Source organism: Elaeis guineensis, chromosome 6 (assembly GCF_000442705.2).
Source record: "Elaeis guineensis isolate ETL-2024a chromosome 6, EG11, whole genome shotgun sequence".
NCBI classification, from domain to species: domain Eukaryota; kingdom Viridiplantae; phylum Streptophyta; class Magnoliopsida; order Arecales; family Arecaceae; genus Elaeis; species Elaeis guineensis.
In genome coordinates, this window is record NC_025998.2 from 112,134,731 (window position 1) to 112,151,858 (window position 17,128).

At 38.0% G+C, this 17,128-nt stretch overlaps 1 protein-coding gene across 2 annotated transcripts; it reads right to left on the reverse strand.

The window, feature by feature from the left end:
• Window positions 1–833: 833 nt before the first annotated feature.
• LOC105034723 (pyruvate dehydrogenase E1 component subunit beta) lies at window positions 834–13,154 on the reverse strand. Of its 2 annotated transcripts, none has more exons than XM_010909981.4 (4): window positions 12,699–13,154; window positions 12,225–12,321; window positions 11,899–11,942; window positions 834–1,988 (listed from the first exon to the last, which is right to left on the reverse strand). In XM_010909981.4, the coding sequence occupies exons 1-4, from the start codon at window positions 13,019–13,021 to the stop codon at window positions 1,016–1,018; spliced, it is 1,437 nt and encodes a 478-aa protein (XP_010908283.2). In that variant the 5' UTR covers window positions 13,022–13,154; the 3' UTR covers window positions 834–1,015. The 2 variants fall into 2 exon arrangements, with proteins under 2 accessions (XP_010908283.2, XP_010908282.1); XM_010909980.3 differs by having other exon boundaries at window positions 12,225–12,325; window positions 12,699–12,991.
• Between the last annotated feature and the right edge of the window lie 3,974 nt (window positions 13,155–17,128).

The window sequence follows — 17,128 nt, forward strand, 5'->3', positions numbered from 1 at the left end:
GGCAAAAAAGAAAAAGAAAAGAAAGCAGGGAAATACCATCTGCGTGAGACTCTCTGTTCCCCACCTGGCTTGGACAAATGATCACCTTGGAGTATGCCGTGCCAGACTTGCTTTCTATTAAAAAAAAAAAAAAGTTTGGATTCTTCCTTTCTTCAAAGCAATAGTTCTTTATGTAGAATAGCAATATGTTGGGGTCTGATGATCATTATCAAAACAAGCAGACCTTCGCATAAAAATGCATATTCTCAGTGAAGTTTTCAGCACCTTCAGATGATAACCTCTCAGATATTGCCATCATGGGATTACTGAGGTCCATAAGCACGGATAAAAAATGACCCTCGCACAGATATCCTCAAATGAAGCCCAAACATAATCTTCTGGTCATTGCTTCTATGATCTCAGAATAGGAGATAAATAATCAAACCCATTTCTGGAAAGAAGCGGCTACTATTAAGTGGAAATTGTTTCTATGAAATCTTGAATAAAATAGCACATGGTGAAAGTTCTGTTTCTGCTTCCTTGCTGGTCATCCTACTCTTATGATGTTTGGAATAGGAATATATCATTCAATTGTGTGTGGAAGAGAACCATTACAAGAGGGCCAGATCTCTCTGAACCCCTATGTAGCTAGTCAGTTGCATAATAAACTTATATCTATCTAGCTATTTAAAGAACTTCCCAAATTTTTATGACAGGTGAAGCACCAGAGAGGAAAAAGGAAAATATCCTCTGCTTTAACGAGTTCAAAACCTCAAGTTCACCACGCCTTCTATTAAAAGTTACCATAGTTAAACCAATGGAACTCAAAAATTTCTAATTAACACAACAGAAAATAATATTTTAAGCTCCCAAATGTGAGGCCTTAATATTATGAAATCAGAAGATGCAAGCTAAGCAGACAGCATGGAAACACTGCTATTGAGGTGGAACCCAAAACCAAGTAACACAATGTTTGAGAACAGACAGGATTCCAACCCTTGATGCTAAAAAGAAAAAACTACCCAAAAAAGCTTATCTATTGGCAGAGTTGCTCAACCGCAGCCACAATCTGTGCTGGCTGCACCACGGTCCAATCCTCCAATGACCCAGCATATGGTGTTGGTACATCCTGTGATGACAAGCACATGATCGGGGCATCCAAGAAGTCCCAGAAATTGTCGATGATGGCCGCCCTCAAACTGGCACCAATTCCACCGGTACGCATGCACTCTTCCACTATCAGCACACGATGTGTCTTCTGGATGGAATTCCCAATGGTGTAGAGATCAAATGGCTTCAACGATCTAATGTCAATTACCTCAGGATCATATCCTTTGTTCACCAGAGTCTTTGCAGCCTGCATCACATGATACCTCATGCGTGAATACATCAGGATTGTTACATGCTCCCCAGGCCGTACCATCTCTGCTTCCTCGAGACAACAAATGTAATCCTCATCAGGGATCCTCTCCTTCAAATTGTACAACAGCACGTGCTCAAACAATACTACAGGATTCTCACTCCTGATGGCTGCTTTCATCAGTCCCTTGGCATTGTAGGGGGTCGAGCAGGCAACCATTTGCAGACCTGGAATCGACTGGAAATATGATTCCAAGCGCTGTGAGTGCTCTGCCCCAAGCTGGCGTCCCACACCTCCAGGCCCTCGGATCACTATTGGAATTGTAAACTGGCCCCCAGAAGTGTAATGGAGCATACCACAATTGTTTGAGATCTGATTGAAGGCCAGCAGGAGAAAACCCATGTTCATGCCTTCAACAACTGGCCTTAAGCCCGTCATTGCAGCCCCAATGCCCATGCCTGTGAAGGAGTTCTCAGCAATAGGAGTGTCAAGAACCCTCAGATCTCCATACTTATCTGCTAAGCCTTTGGTTACCTTGTATGAGCCACCGTAATGACCCACATCTTCCCCCATAACGCAAACTCGAGGATCTCTGTCCATCTCTTCTTCCAGGCCCTCTCGTAGAGCCTCAAACAACAGAACCTCATGCCTGAAGATTAACAACAAAAATTTGATATTTCAACCAGACCTGATAAACTTGAGACACAACAGACAAGCTACTTGCTTCTAGATTTTACAAAGCAACACATCAAAAGCATAAAATGAGCAAAACAGCCGTTATTATGTAAAAAGTCCACAGGAATTTTCAGAAAGAATCATTCTCATAATTGCAAAAAAAAGGAACTTCATTGATGCTATGGGGTTGGTAAGCATCAAGACATCAAGTGCCAAAAAATGGCAAGCTTACAAGTTCATGGACATAAATAACATTTGAACAGATCACGAGCCAATGGGTCGACATAAATTTATCCATGAACATCCATCCTAGGAAGCATCTTCAAAGAATTCTTTTATGCTTGATAAATCATTAAAAGCTTATCTATTGATGCCCTTTTACAAGTGTATTTTACAAGGGTATTATCTATCATCTGATTAGCTTATCTGTTGAAAGATTAACAACAACTGGCCTTTTACATGGGTATTTATATTAGAGAAAAAGGAGCATAAAATTGATCCAAAGGTGAATGTGGTGATGATGGTCAAGGTAACAATGAGCTAGAGGCACTTGAAGGCCAGCAATAACAAAAGTATACAGAAGGAATAGTAGCATGAGGAAGTACAAATTTCTAAAATGTTGGCACTTATGGAAGCTGTTGCAATTACATGTCATTCCTTGTAGTATCGAATAACTAGAAAATATATCGCTGATGTATGTATCTTTATGCAATACATGTATGAATCTAGCATGAGGGCATACAAAGTCTAAAAGTCAAAGAGGAGAAAAAAGGGGGAAAGAAAAGCCAAACATCATTTTTGAGTCTTCATTCCAAATGATGAACCACTTCATAACAACCTCTAGGCATCCAGAAGCATTCTATGGGAAACCTTCCAATAATATTGGCCTGTAACCATACTCATGGGGAAAAGGTCCCCTTTGCATGACAAACAGATAAGAGGCCCATTTGTTCCTCAGAATCTCCTAGAAGGTGAACAGAAACCTAACCCCTTGATCAACAAGCATATGGGACAGGCATCCACACTGCATTTGGAAGTAATCATGCATCCATGTTCAAGTAGTTGCCCCAAAAGCACATAGACAAGAAAATGGCAGATGTTTCTATTAGAAGGTCAACAAAACCTACAAGCACCACCAACTTTCCAGCCTCTCTCTAATGAGAGTCATGACAGGCAGTAATTTTATCCAAAATGATCAAGTATAATTTGATAAATTTTTCTAGGAATTTTAAGGTATGAAATCGTGTACCCACCATTAGTTAAAAGTTAAAACAGTCAAAAAGGAACATCTTCAAGTCATGGTTAAATTCTCAGGGAAAAAAGAGAGGGAAAGAAAAGCCAAGCATCACTATTGATTCTTTATGCCAAGTTTCACTGCTAGACATCCAGAAGCATTCTATAGGAAAGATCCCAAATATTATTGCCCTATAACCATATCCATGGGGAAAAGCTCCCTTCATACAACAAACAGATAAGATGTTCATTTGTTCCTCAAATCTCTTTCTAGGTGGACACAAACCCACCTCTCAATCAACAAGCTCATGGAACACCGTTCCATGTTGTGTGTCTGGAAGTAATCATATATCTCTGTTCAAGTAGTTGTGCCAAAAGTACAAAGACAAGAGAATAGCAGATATTTCTATTAGAAAACCAACACAAGCTACCGCCATCAATTCCAATCTCTCTCTAATGAGTTAGGGAGAATTTATCCAAAATGATCAACTAAATATATTTTTCTAGGAATTTCAAGGCATGAAATCATGTACCCACATTAGTTAAAACAGTCAAAAAGGAACTCATCATTCACTGTTAAAATTCTTGTCTTACGCATCATAGAAGAAAACAGTAACTACTTTAATAATATTCTTCCAAAGGCTAGGACACCATATCTCACATCCCCTCTCCACTCAAAGCAGCGACTAATCAAAGCCTCTCACCAATATTTCACTCCACCACTCCCTACCTCAAAAAATACCTACATTAGAAATCCCTCTTTAATCTCCCACCTCCAAAACTCCCTTCTAAGATTGATAGGCAAGAAGTGTCAGTAACATTCAAGTTGATATTAAATTTATTCAGGTGAATTTGAAACTGATTTTTCTCAATCATGGAAAAATATGGAATTAATTTGCTCATTTCGTTTGATAAGATATAGTTTGTGTTCAAGATGTTATATCAATTAACAAAATGCCAAAACAAAGTTCGCAAGAAAGCACTAAGGGCCTGTTTGGATGTCTGGGCCCAAAATCCAATAGGATTTGTGGGTTAGGCCAAGACAACCAACTTAGTTAGGCTCATATTTATAAGAACCCGAGAACTATTGGAATGTGCTAGCCCAAATCCCATCAGGAGGAAATAAAGAGCTCAGCAGATCTTTTTTCCCTCCCTATGGGATTCAGGCCGGCCCACTCTTTGGGATTTTATAAAGATAGGTCTAGTCAAGCCTGATTTAGCTGGTTGTCTTGACCCAACTCACAAATCCCATGAGATTTTTGACCCAGACATCCAAACAGGCCCTAAGGGTTTCTACTACTTTAGTGCAAAGCCCTTGCTAGTACAAACAATTGGATATGATATATTTCAGAAGATTAAAAGCTAAGAATCAAAATGTGCCCATCCTTTTACATACAAAGCTGAAATGTAGTACCCTTTAGTTGGAAAAAAGAATTTTTTAAAAACAAAAAGCTTTATAACTTTGTACCAAAGAAAAAAAAAAGCTTTATAACTAATCGAAACAAGGAAAAAACTATCAAAAGCCTCAAAGGGCATAGGTAATGCAAGTGCCTGATAAATGCCATCTACCTAAACCCTCAAATAAGGGAAATAATTGAGCAACATGAACAACATTAATTTTTGCATTAAATGCAGCAGGATGAACCATGATGACTATGTATGCCCAAAGAAGAAATGGATCACATTGAGACTTGTAGAGATAGTAAGGTGAAGATTAAATGAATTCAAATGTTAAGAAAAAAAAAAGATACTGTTGGAACCTAATGGAACCACAATGCACAGAAAAGTTGGTGCCACCAAAACTTTCCTACAAGACCTGATTTATTTCCTTCTTATTGGAATGATCTGTTGGAATCCCTTAATTTTAGGAATAGCAAATTATTAGGAATCAATTGTATATATTTTTTCTATTATAATTAGTTTTCTATTCTAGGACAAATCCTTGTATATAAATAGGAGCTGTTGTAAAGAGTTTTTTTATCAATCAAAAATTCTCTCCAAAACCTATGTTCAACATGGTATTAGAGCTGAGCCAAACTTTCTTGGCATAACTCTACGAAACAGACCTACATTTTTTTGGTTTTTTGGATCAAGCTTCTTGGCAACATCTACAGGGGTTGGTGACTGTCACCACCCATCTTTGAAGGAAGATCTACCGCTGATCAGTCTTCTCCGGTGACTTTTTCCGGCCGTTCTTCTTTCCGATGATCTCCCTCATGTGTTGTGCCTCTGCCCAGCTCCTGCCTATAATCTAGTTTGCATTATTGATTTTTTGGTGCATATCTCTTGTTTTCAGTTTTCCTTCTATGTTTTTCGTTTCTATTTATCAAAGAATGGCTGATGAAGAAAAGGGAGTAACTGAAACTAAAATGGGTTCTGTTAGTGATAATCCCTCCTTGCAAATTAGTCCTGTAAAGCTTGATGGAACAAATTATCTGGCATGGTCAAGATCCTGTCTCTTGTTCATTCAAGCTAGAGGACTGTAGGGGTATATTACCGAAAATAAACCAAAATCAGAAATTACTAGTTCCACCTATAGTCAGTGGGAATCAAAAAATTCTCTTGTGATGTCTTGGCTCATCAATTCTATGCAACCTCAAAATAGCCTGTAGATATTTGCTGTTAAGCAGTGCTTCCACCATTTGGAATACAGTTTCTCAAACTTATTCTCAAATAGGCAATGATGCACAGATTTATGAGCTACAAAACAAGATTCATGGCATGAAACAAGGTGAGATGACTATTGCTCAGTACTTTGCTGAATTGAGTGATTTATGGTAAGAACTGGACTACTATCAGGACTTTCAGACCACATGTGCTGCTGATGCTGTTAAGTTCCAGAAATTGATTGAAAAAGAGCGCATCTATGACTTTCTTGCTGGCTTAAATATAGAGTATAATCAGATACGGGTCCAAATGCTTGGAAAGGATCCCATGCCTTCTTTGAGGTAGACATACTCATATGTGCAACAGAAAGAAGTCGAAGGAGTGCCATGATCTATTCAACCTCTATTGACAAGGCAGGGCTAGTAGCTACTTCTTTCCGAGAACAGTCACATGTTCCTCAGCATGGTTCATCAGACAAGGATCATTTACACTGTGACTATTATGGCAAGTCTCGATATACAAAGGAACATTGCTGAAAACTGCATGGTCGTCCAACTAAAGGGCGTGGAGGTAAACAGATGGGCTCATCTAGACTACAAGCAAATGTGTCTGAGACTATGGATTTTTCTGAAGAAACAACTAATATTGGAATCTTCTCCAATGAAGAAGTTTAATCCCTAAGACATTTGTTGTCACAGCTTGAATCTCAATCTACCACTGTTGCCTCTTCTAATTTTGTCAAATCAGATAACGCTTTTCTTGCCAATCTTGAAAAATCTTTTTGGATTATAAATTCTAGAGCAAACAAACACATGACAGGCTCTTCAAATAAATTCTCAACTTATTCCCCATGTTCAGGAAAAGAAAAAGTCCACATAACGGATGGGTCTTTAGCTAATATTTCTGGAATAGGTTTCGTTGAATGTACTCCTATGAATCTGACTTTAGTTCTACATGTTCCTAGCTTTCTTATAAATCTTTTGTCTGTTAGCTCTATCACTAAAGCTCTTAATTGCACAATTGAATTTTTTGCCACTCATTGCATATTTGAGGAGTTGAAAATAGGGAGAATGATTGACAGTGGTAGATTGCAAGATGGCCTATATCTGCTGGATGATAGTTGTGGTTTCTTAAATCCTGATACAAACTAAACTTTGTTAGGACATTCTATGAGTGTTGATCAAGAGATCATCCAGTGGCATAAGCGATTAGGACATCCTATGCTTTAGAAAGGTTATATCTTATTTTGTTTAGACAATGCAAATCAGATGTACTAGTTTGTGAACTTGCTAAACACACAAGACATTTTTATCCTTCAATAAATAATAGAAGTTTGGTTCCCTTTATGACTATTCGTTCTGATATATGGGAGCCTACCCAAACAGTGTCTTTATTTGGTTATAGATGGTTTATCACTTTTATTGATTGTGGCACTAGATTGACTTGGATTTATTCGATGAAAGCAAAAAATGAAGTATTTTCTTGTTTTCAACAGTTTCACAAAATGATTTGTACACAGTTTGATGCTCAGGTTAAAATTCTAAGAACTGATGATGGTACAAAATACATAAATAGAGTCTTTTATGTCTATTTGAATTCATAAGAAATGTTGCATCAAACTAGTTGTGTAAATACTAATGCACAAAATGGAGTGTCTGAGAGAAAGAATAGACATTTACTTGAGCTGGCTCGATCTCTTATGTTTACTATAAATCTTGCTACACCTTATTGGGGGGATGCTGCTCTTTCTGCAGCATATCTTATTAATAGAATGCCCCTTAGAACACTGAACTTTAAGAATCCTTTAGAGATGCTCCAGGGAAGCAATTCTTATACTGTTCCCCCAAAGATCTTTGGTTGTGTTTGTTTTGTTCATAGACAAATATTGGGAAGTTAGAACCTAGAGCTCTTAAATGTGTGTTTGTGGGTTACTCTAGAACTCAAAAGGGATATAAATGTTATTACCCTCCTTCAAGAAATTATTTTGTGAGCATGGATGTCACATTTAGGGAATCTGAGCCTTATTTCTCCACCCAGTCACCTCTTCAGGGAAGCATAAGAAGGAAGAGGTGTCTTCCCCTTCTCATTTTCAAGGGGAGACTCTTAGGCTTGAGCCAAACCTTAGTGATGATGTTAAGGGCGAACCACCTCAGACCCTTCAAAGATTGAATAGATTGGATTTGAGAACCTACACACGTCAGAACAAAACAGATACAGCCATTGAACATAATACACCTGATCAACCAGCATCCTTGAATTCAATTCTTGAACATCCTAAGAAATTATGTGGTGAGTCTCTTTTGATTCTTAATGATATTAATCCTGATTATGAGTCTAATTCTAATTCCTCTATTGATGATTTTGATGTTTCCATTGCTCTCAGGAAAGGAGTCAGGACTTGTACTAAACATCCTATCTCCAATTTTATTTTCTATGATTCTTTGTCTCTTTCCTATAGAGCCTTTGTCTTGTCTATTTCTTCTGTTTCTATCCTATAGGATTGAAAGGAAGCATATCTTGATTCAAAATGGAACGCAGCTATGGCTGGGGAGACGAGGGCTTTGGCAAAAAATGAGACATGGGATCTTGTTATCCTCCTTTGGAAAAGAAACTAGTTGGATGCAAGTGGGTGTTCACAGTAAAATATAGAGCGGATGGTTCAATTGAAAGCTACAAGGTCAGATTAGTGGCAAAAGGCTTCACACAGACCTATGGAGTGGATTATCAGGAAACCTTTGCTCCTATTGTAAAAATGAATATTATTAGAATACTGTTATCATGTGCTGCAAATTTTGAGTGGGACTTACAGCAGTTTGATGTTAAGAATGCCTTTTTACATAAAAATTTAGAGGAAGAAGTGTACATGAAAATTCCCCTCAGGTTTGATGATGAAAAAAACAAAGGAAAGGTTTGTAGATTGAAGAAAGCATTATATGGTCTGAAACAGTCACCAAAAGCCTGGTTTGACATATTTAGTAGGGCCATGACCTTCTTTGGGTTCTATCAAAGCAATGCTAATCATACCTTGTTTATGAAACACTGTAACGGTAAGATCACATTACTTATTGTTTATGTTGATGATATAGTTGTGACTGGAGACGATAAAGAGGAGATTGCCCATCTAAAAGAACTCTTGGCCCGAGAGTTTGAAATTAAAGACTTGGATAGATTATGGTATTTTCTTGGAATAGAGGTTGCCAGATCAGATAAAGGAATCTTTACTTCTCAAAGAAAATATATATTGGATCTCCTGAAAGAAACAAATATGTTGGGATGTAAACTTGCAGAATCTCCAATTGAAGCTAATCATAGATTGCAAGCAAGAGTTGGGGAATCAATTGACTTAAGGAGATATCAGAGGTTGGTTGGGAGATTGATTTATCTCTCACACACTAGACCAAATATAGCATATACCGTGCATGATCCTCGTGAACCCCACTTAAAAGCTGTTTTTCGCATTCTGAGATACTTGAAATCTATACCTGGAAAAGGACTTCTATTCTCAAAGCATGGCCATCTTCAGATAAAAGCTTTTACAGATACAGATTGAGCTAGATCTTTTGATGATAGAATGTCAACATCAAGTTATTGTACATTTATTGGTGGTAATCTGATTATCTGAAGAAGTAAAAAGCAAAATATAACAGCAAGATCAAGTGCAGAAGCGGAATATAGAGCCATGGCACAGGGCATCTGTGAATTATTGTGGTTATAAAAATTGATGAATTGAAACTATCAGAAACAAATGATTTGTCCTTGTTCTGTGATAACAAAGCTGCCATTAGTATAGTGCACAATCCAGTCCAACATGATCGGACCAAGCATATAGAAATTGATCGACACTTCATAAAGGAGAAAATAGTGAATGGATCTTTGAATGTCTCTTATGTGACTTCGAAGGAGCAATTGGCCGATGTGTTCACGAAAGGTCTAAGCAGCAGATTATTTCATACTCTAGTTTGCAAGTTGGGCATATGTAATATACATGAACCAACTTGAGGGGGAGTGTTGGAACCTACTGGAACCACAACGCACAGAAAAGTTGGCGCCACCAAACTTTCCCACAAGACCTGATTTATTTCCTTCTGATCGGAATGATATGTTGGAATCCCTTAATTTTAGAAATAGCAGATTATTAGGAATCAATTGTATATATTTTTTCTGTTGTAATTAGTTTCCTATTCTAGGACAAATCCTTGTATATAAATAGGAGTTGTTGTAAAGAGTTGTTTTATCTATCAAATACACAAAAATTCTTTCCAAAACCTATGTTCAATAGATACCTTACCTAGAACAAGCATTGTGTTGGTGAAAGCAATAGTTTAGTAACATTATGAGTTCTAAAAGCACCAAGAAAACCAAAAAATAGATCAACAAACCATCGATTTTTTTGCATATTTCATGTGGGAGTGAACTTTAATCATTGATTAAAGGCTATGTGGGAATATTCTCAATGAGAACAGTAAACATGTTGCAAGCTACAACTAAAGATGCAATGGTCCAGAAAAAGGCAAGCTTGGCCAAATACACTGAAGGAACTCACTTTCTTGATTTATGCTTAAGCATGCAAACTATAAATGTTTGTCTTTTGAATATGGGGTAACTGCAACCATATGATCATGGTGCATTGCAATACATGATGTACTGCAGATTGTCAGTTCTTCGTTGATATAAAGGAAAGTTGTCTCTGGTCTATACAGGAACTTGTTATTCCAAGGTTCCCAAGGAAGCATAACACAGTTATTGCATGCAAAAAATATTAAAATGAAAGGTAATTAAAAAAGACTTGGTTATAGTGATGTTCAAACATCACAAGAGAGCAGATAGTATGAATTTGAATGAGCTCTGTGATGACCTGTGCAGGAGAAATTAAAATACTCAATCTAAGTGGCACTCAGATGTCATCAACAGGCCAAGAAAAGTTGAATAAATGATTCTCAGTCTCCCAGTATCTTGGAAATAAGTTATGTTTGATATGGTTTAATATGTTGGGAAATGGAATTTGCTGGTTTGTCATCCAACTCTATATTGTGCCAGATTTAACTAGAAACTTCAGCAATTAAGGATGAATAGAAAAACATGTTGGTTTACATATCCATAAATAATGAAGGAAAAAGTGTTAACAGAAGCTCTACTTAAAAGGTTGAGTAGTTAGATGATTTGAGGGATCAATATTGGGGTCTTCAAACAAATATTTTCATCAGATCTTCTCAACTCTGATCTAGACAAAAGCTATAAATGAAGTAAAACCAGTGGAATAAGAAAGGAAGAAAGAAATAAATAATGATAAAAGGAAAAGGAATGAAAAGAATTATTTGCCAGTGTACCAGCTGTTTGTTTCTGTTTGCTGTTGTTGTAAGTAATACTGGTTATAGATGCTGACATCATTAAAGAGAAGGAAAAGAAGAACGAAGAGAGTAAAAAAAGAGCAATGAAGGAAAAGGAATATTGAGTGCTCTAGTTGCTAGCAAATAGGAAGCTAAAACAGAAAGGATTTGCTATGAGGCAAGACCAATCAATTTAAAGTATGGCCCTAGTGAAAACAAATTTTCCTAGTCAAACCTGCAGCCAGTCAAAGTCTGTTTGACATGTTAATCCTAATAAAATTAGGATTCAAAATTGGATGACAACAACTTCTGTACATTTTTTAAGTAATAAAGGTCATGCATAAACTAAATTTCAAGCTCTTCAACAAATAAAATCTTAGACCAATTAGAACCCTTCAATCAACACCCCAAATTTTCAGTCCAATACTATATCCAAAAATATATCAAAGCATATAGGCAATATATCTTGCAAAATTTAAATCATCTAACAATCCACAGTCATGCAACACTGTGTATTGCGCTTCCCCTTAAAAAAATTCAAAAAATAATTAGATAATTGTGTTTCTTCTTGCCAAATATCACATCAAGCAGAAAGATTCTTATGAGGGAAATATTCAAATAATGATCCCTAACAAAAACACAATGAATATTCAACAACTAATATTTAAGATGATCAGGAAAATCAGGTGTATGGAATATACATATATGAGAGCTTACCCAGGCTTGGAATCCATGGTTTTTGCAGAAGCTTCGGTCTTTGCCTGGAAACACAGATCAAAAACCAAGTCCACAGAGAGTAAGCACATTTCAATATGAATAAGACCACTTCTCCTTGAAAAAAGAAAAAGAAAAACGTATACTAATCCAAGATACAAACAGTGCTAACTCTTAAAGGGAATACAAAATATCAGGATTTGTAAGCTATGCAGAGAATTCTAATAGAACATAAAATCAAACACACAACAAAGGCACTCTCAGGCAGGAGTGTACGTATGAGTCAAAATACACGCATGATACAGTAATGGGGGGTTTCGACATTTAACTGCAACTGCATTTGTGATCAAATTCGCCCCACGCAGCCCGGCATTAAAACCAACAGTATGCCTTCCATCAGATTTCACAACCAAAATGGTTCCTTTCCTTCCTAAGCCAAAAAGGAAAACCAATAATCAGCCTGGGATCCAAAATCAGCTAAAAAACTCAAGCATTCAAAAGTTTCCAAGAACCCGCTCCACTCTCTGACAAAAAGCCAGCAAAAATCAGAGCCAGAAATTGCCACGATTATAAAATAAAAGAAAGACGGTAAATCTATTCAAATTCCATCAAATAATCGTAAGAAAACCACAAGCAACAGCCAGCCTAAGAAATCCAGCCACTGAGGCAATAAAAGAACAAGAACAAAACTGGAAACCAAGAAATCTTAAGCATAAACCGATAGATCAATTATCTCCTCAAATTTTTTCTCGAAACAATCCAATTTGAGCAAAATTTAGGGAAAACCATGACTTGAAGAGTACCTGCGGAAGATCGGGGCAGCGATCCGAAACGAAACCTGTCGGAGTTGATGACGATATTCGACGAAGCCGTCAGGGTGCCTGCCATCTGGAGCGCTGCTGCCATCCTCGGAATGATCGAAAGAATAAAAAAGAATCGCTAGAGAGAGGGAGAAGAGAGAGAAAAATAGAGAGAGAAATGGGCGGAGAGGAAGGCGAGGAGAGGAGAGAGATCTGGGCTCATATTTATACTGGAAACGGCGGAGAGACAGAAGCGAAAGCAGTGAGAGAGAGCGCCCTCCCTCCCTAAGGCCCGGTGTTTTGTTGGCGCCTCGGTTCCGTCGCATTTAACCCCGTCGCGTTTCGTCTCAGACCGATCACATCACGGCCGTTGAGACAGTATCGATCGGTGCTTGCTGGTGTAGTTGAGATCCGCGTGACATCTCCGAAGGGATCATTCAGTGGGTATGGTATTGAAAGGGCAGTCCTCAGTGGCATCGCCTCTAGAGAAGCATGGAGGTTATCTTGGAGCAACCAATTTTTTGGTCTCGGACGTCAATCGAGCAGCCATTCTAGGAGTTTACCGACGACCGATGCCTCCAGATAAGTTCACAGAAACTCCCATATGTTGTTCAGGACTTTCAAATAAGTTCTTTTGGAGCACAGTATTCTTCCTCCCTTATTCTATTATTGCCGTGAATCTTCGATAAGTTGGTTAGCTAAAAGTCAAGATATTTGTTTGATGGCGAAAAATCTACTGTTGGTGCACTAAATCAGCCTCAAAATTGCTGGTGTAGTTGAGATCCACATGACATCTCCGAAGGGATCATTCGATGGGTATGGTATTGAAAGGGTAGTCCTCAGTGGTATCGCCCCTAGGGAAGCATGGAGGTTACCTTGGAGCAACCAACTTTTTGATCTCGGATGTCAACTGAGCAGCTATTCTAGGAGTTTACCGGCGACCGATGCCTCTAGATAAGTTCACAGAAGCTCGTATATGTTGTTCAGGACTTTCAAATAAGTTCTTTTGGAGCACAATATTCTCCCTCCCTTATTCTATTATTGCCGCGAATCTCCGATAAGTTGGTTAGCTAAAAACCGAGATATTTGCTTGATGGCGAAAAATCTACTGTTGGTGCACTAAATCAGCCTCAAGATACATGACATCATCATATGAGATCAAAAAAATATCAATCTCAAAATGCCAGATTCTAGCAGATCAATTTACTGATTAGCAGATTCAGCTCGATATTTTACCGACCTGAATAAAGGACACCTTTGTATTCTATCTGGAATGACGTCTCAGTTGATAAAAAATATTCAGATCGGATATTTATCAACCTAAATCTCGATGCCTCTTACATTCGGGATGACTATTATGACGTCTCTATTTCATCCTAGTTATTTACCGAAGTGAACTATTATAGTAACGGACTTAATCGTTCTACGAACGTCTGCAGTAATTTCTGCAATCAAGCCACAGCTGGCTACGATCTCATATACAGTTGGCAAATATAACTAGATATGATCTCATATCCAGCTTATATGTACAGTTGTACGCTAGTTCACTTACAGGTGGCTCTCTAACTGCCTAACAAACTCCTTTAACGGCCTAACAAACTCTGAAACAGTATCCTCAACCTCTCTATAAATTGAGGGTCAGGGATCCTCCATTGGTAAGTTATGTTCTCTAAAACTAGAGGAGACTTTGTCGGTAGGAAACTAGACCAGATTCTTGGCTCCTACCTAGTTCTCTTCTAGTTCCATTCGATCTCTCTTGTTCTCCCACTCTTTTTCACCCCTATTCTCAAAACTTGAACTGACTTAAGCATTGGAGGGTTAAAAATCGAAGGATCCCCATATGATTTCTGGACTAATTTTGTAGATTGAAAAAATTTCCACCAGATTGCAAGGATCATTCCAGCCTAGCCTCATTTAATTCGATCCATCCTACTCCAGATTTTGAGTCCTGCAGCAACAGATTGGCGCTAGAGGAAGGGCCTCTAATTTTTTTTGTGAAAAAGATGGTCAAGGCACGAGCTCAACATCCCTCTCTCTCTGTTCTAGAAGGAGCACCTAAAGCGCCATCACAGCAACCAATTATTGTTGATCCTCAATAATTCAACTTTCTTATTCAGCAAGTTCAAGCTCGATAGTAGCTGTTCAACAGCTTCAAAAGGAGGAGCAACGGTCTACAGAAGCTCCTTCTCTGAATACTTTATCTCAGCACAAGCCTCAATCAGCCCATTAAGATGAACTCCACATTGATGAGGCTAACAGTGAATTTGCCTCCAGTGCTCTGAAAGTTCAAAGAAAGGGTGATCTGGAGCATAAGATCCTGTATCTTGAAAGGTATCTAATGGAGATCCAGGTAGGAGGCCGATCTCCGAATAAAGATGAAGGGAAGGGAACAGTTTCCCTTCAGAATACCCAAATTGCATCTAAAATTTTTCTCTAATATTTCACTTGTTTAATGATCAAATCCTTATCTGAATCACAGTGGAACCAGGGATCAAATCCCAAACTATCTGATATAAACTTTCGTGGAGGCCTGAATATGCAAACCCTCTACTTCGCATGCACGTCAGACGCCGCAGGAAAGCAGGATGAACTCCAATCCAATTGACTTCGCAACTCAATCAATCGAGAGATGAGATGTGATGATGTGACACCTCACACCAATAGGTAGGATGCCCAAGAAGGATCCACGCCCAAGAAGAGGAGGCGGCAACAAAGGGAGAGATGTAGAAGATAAAGGATCTCTCTCTTCACACGCCTGTCTCTCTCTCTTTCTCTCTTTTCTCAATTTGATTTGTTTGCTATTCTATTCTCTTCTATCATCCATAGGTAGAGACCCTCTCTATTTATAGATGATTCTCATGATCCAATGAGAGGAGGACTCTTTATTCAAATCTGATTTGAATTGATCCAATACTTATAAAAGAAGGACTCCTACATGAGATATAATTGCCATCACTTATGACATTCACTTTGCACCCACTTCCACCCCCACTTGGGATGCTCCAAATAAGCACCAAATCAATTTTTGATCATGCTTCATGAGTGGGTATTCTCAGTGCAAGTAGAAATATCATATCTCATCCAAAAAGATCCGGTTCGAATCCGATTCGAAGCCGGTTCGAAATAATTTCGAAAGACTGTCAATCTTAAACTCTTTAAGACTTTTGTACCAAGTCTAACTTAAATTTTGAACCTATTTAAGTCTAACTAATTCAGATCTAATTTGAAATTAATTAGTACTTAAATCCAATCTTTCATATGTTCCATGGATCATATATAGAAATTGTTCATCCCCAGAATTGAACCTGAACCTCATTTGTAGTGCTAGCTAGACATAGTCAACTCTTCAATCATGTTTGACCTATAACTCAATTCTCAATCAAGTTAACTTATATGTTCAATCAAGTCAAGTACTTTCAGATTGGACATATAAACATAGGTCAATTTCTTTTTACTTTGTCTGACTTGTGTGCGTGACTTCATAGGCTCAAACACTAAGCCGGTAGTGTTGGAAAATATGTCCCAAAAGCCAATCATCAAACTGTTGACGGTTGAGCAACCAAGTATTATGATTGATTTGTTAATAAATAAAATATATTTTTGATATTTTCATCATAAGCTTTCATCTTCTAATGAACTCCGTTGTTATGATGAAGTCCTTAGGATTATTTAAGTTCGATAAAGAGAGAATTTATCGATTAGTCCTTAAAACTGTTTACGATCAAATGATAGACTGTTAATAAGAATGACAGCTTCTATCGAGCATCGATCGCTGTAGGCCATATGGGTTGGTTGTCCTCTTAATCAAAGAGTGTGGAGACATTGGTATGGCATACAAGTGAGATGTAACGATACATCGTCATTGAACGTGATCAACTCCAGAGTATTCTGCTGTTGAGAATGACTCTGATGGGATATAGGTATCAGTATCCCTTAGACCTGAGATCACCTCAGTGACTTGCAAGCAACTCACTGTGCTTTGGTACTGGACTAACTGAATTTCTAATTCAGTGACGGAAGACTTCTGGGCATAGTCAAGTACTTGCAAAGTCAGAGTGTGATCGAGATGGGATTGATCACTCCAAGAGTTGGAGAAGAATGAGTGACTGTATTTTAATTTAGCAAAATCTTGACCAGGATAATCCATCTGATGGATTTGATATTTTGAAATACAATGTGGACAACCTGATCAGAGTTGACAGTTGAACTCTGAGGTGTCCTATGATCATTTTGGTCAAGGAGATGAATTATATGAAAATTATATCCGCATGAATTCTAAGGATGTTGTTCTACATATTCGACCTATCCGGTCGTCAGGTACCATTGCTAGATGGTCACTTCGATTGGTATAAAAATTTATTCCTATGCTACCGACTTAGGTTCGGACCTATGAGGTCACACACATTAGAGTTCATGATCCGATCGGATGGTTG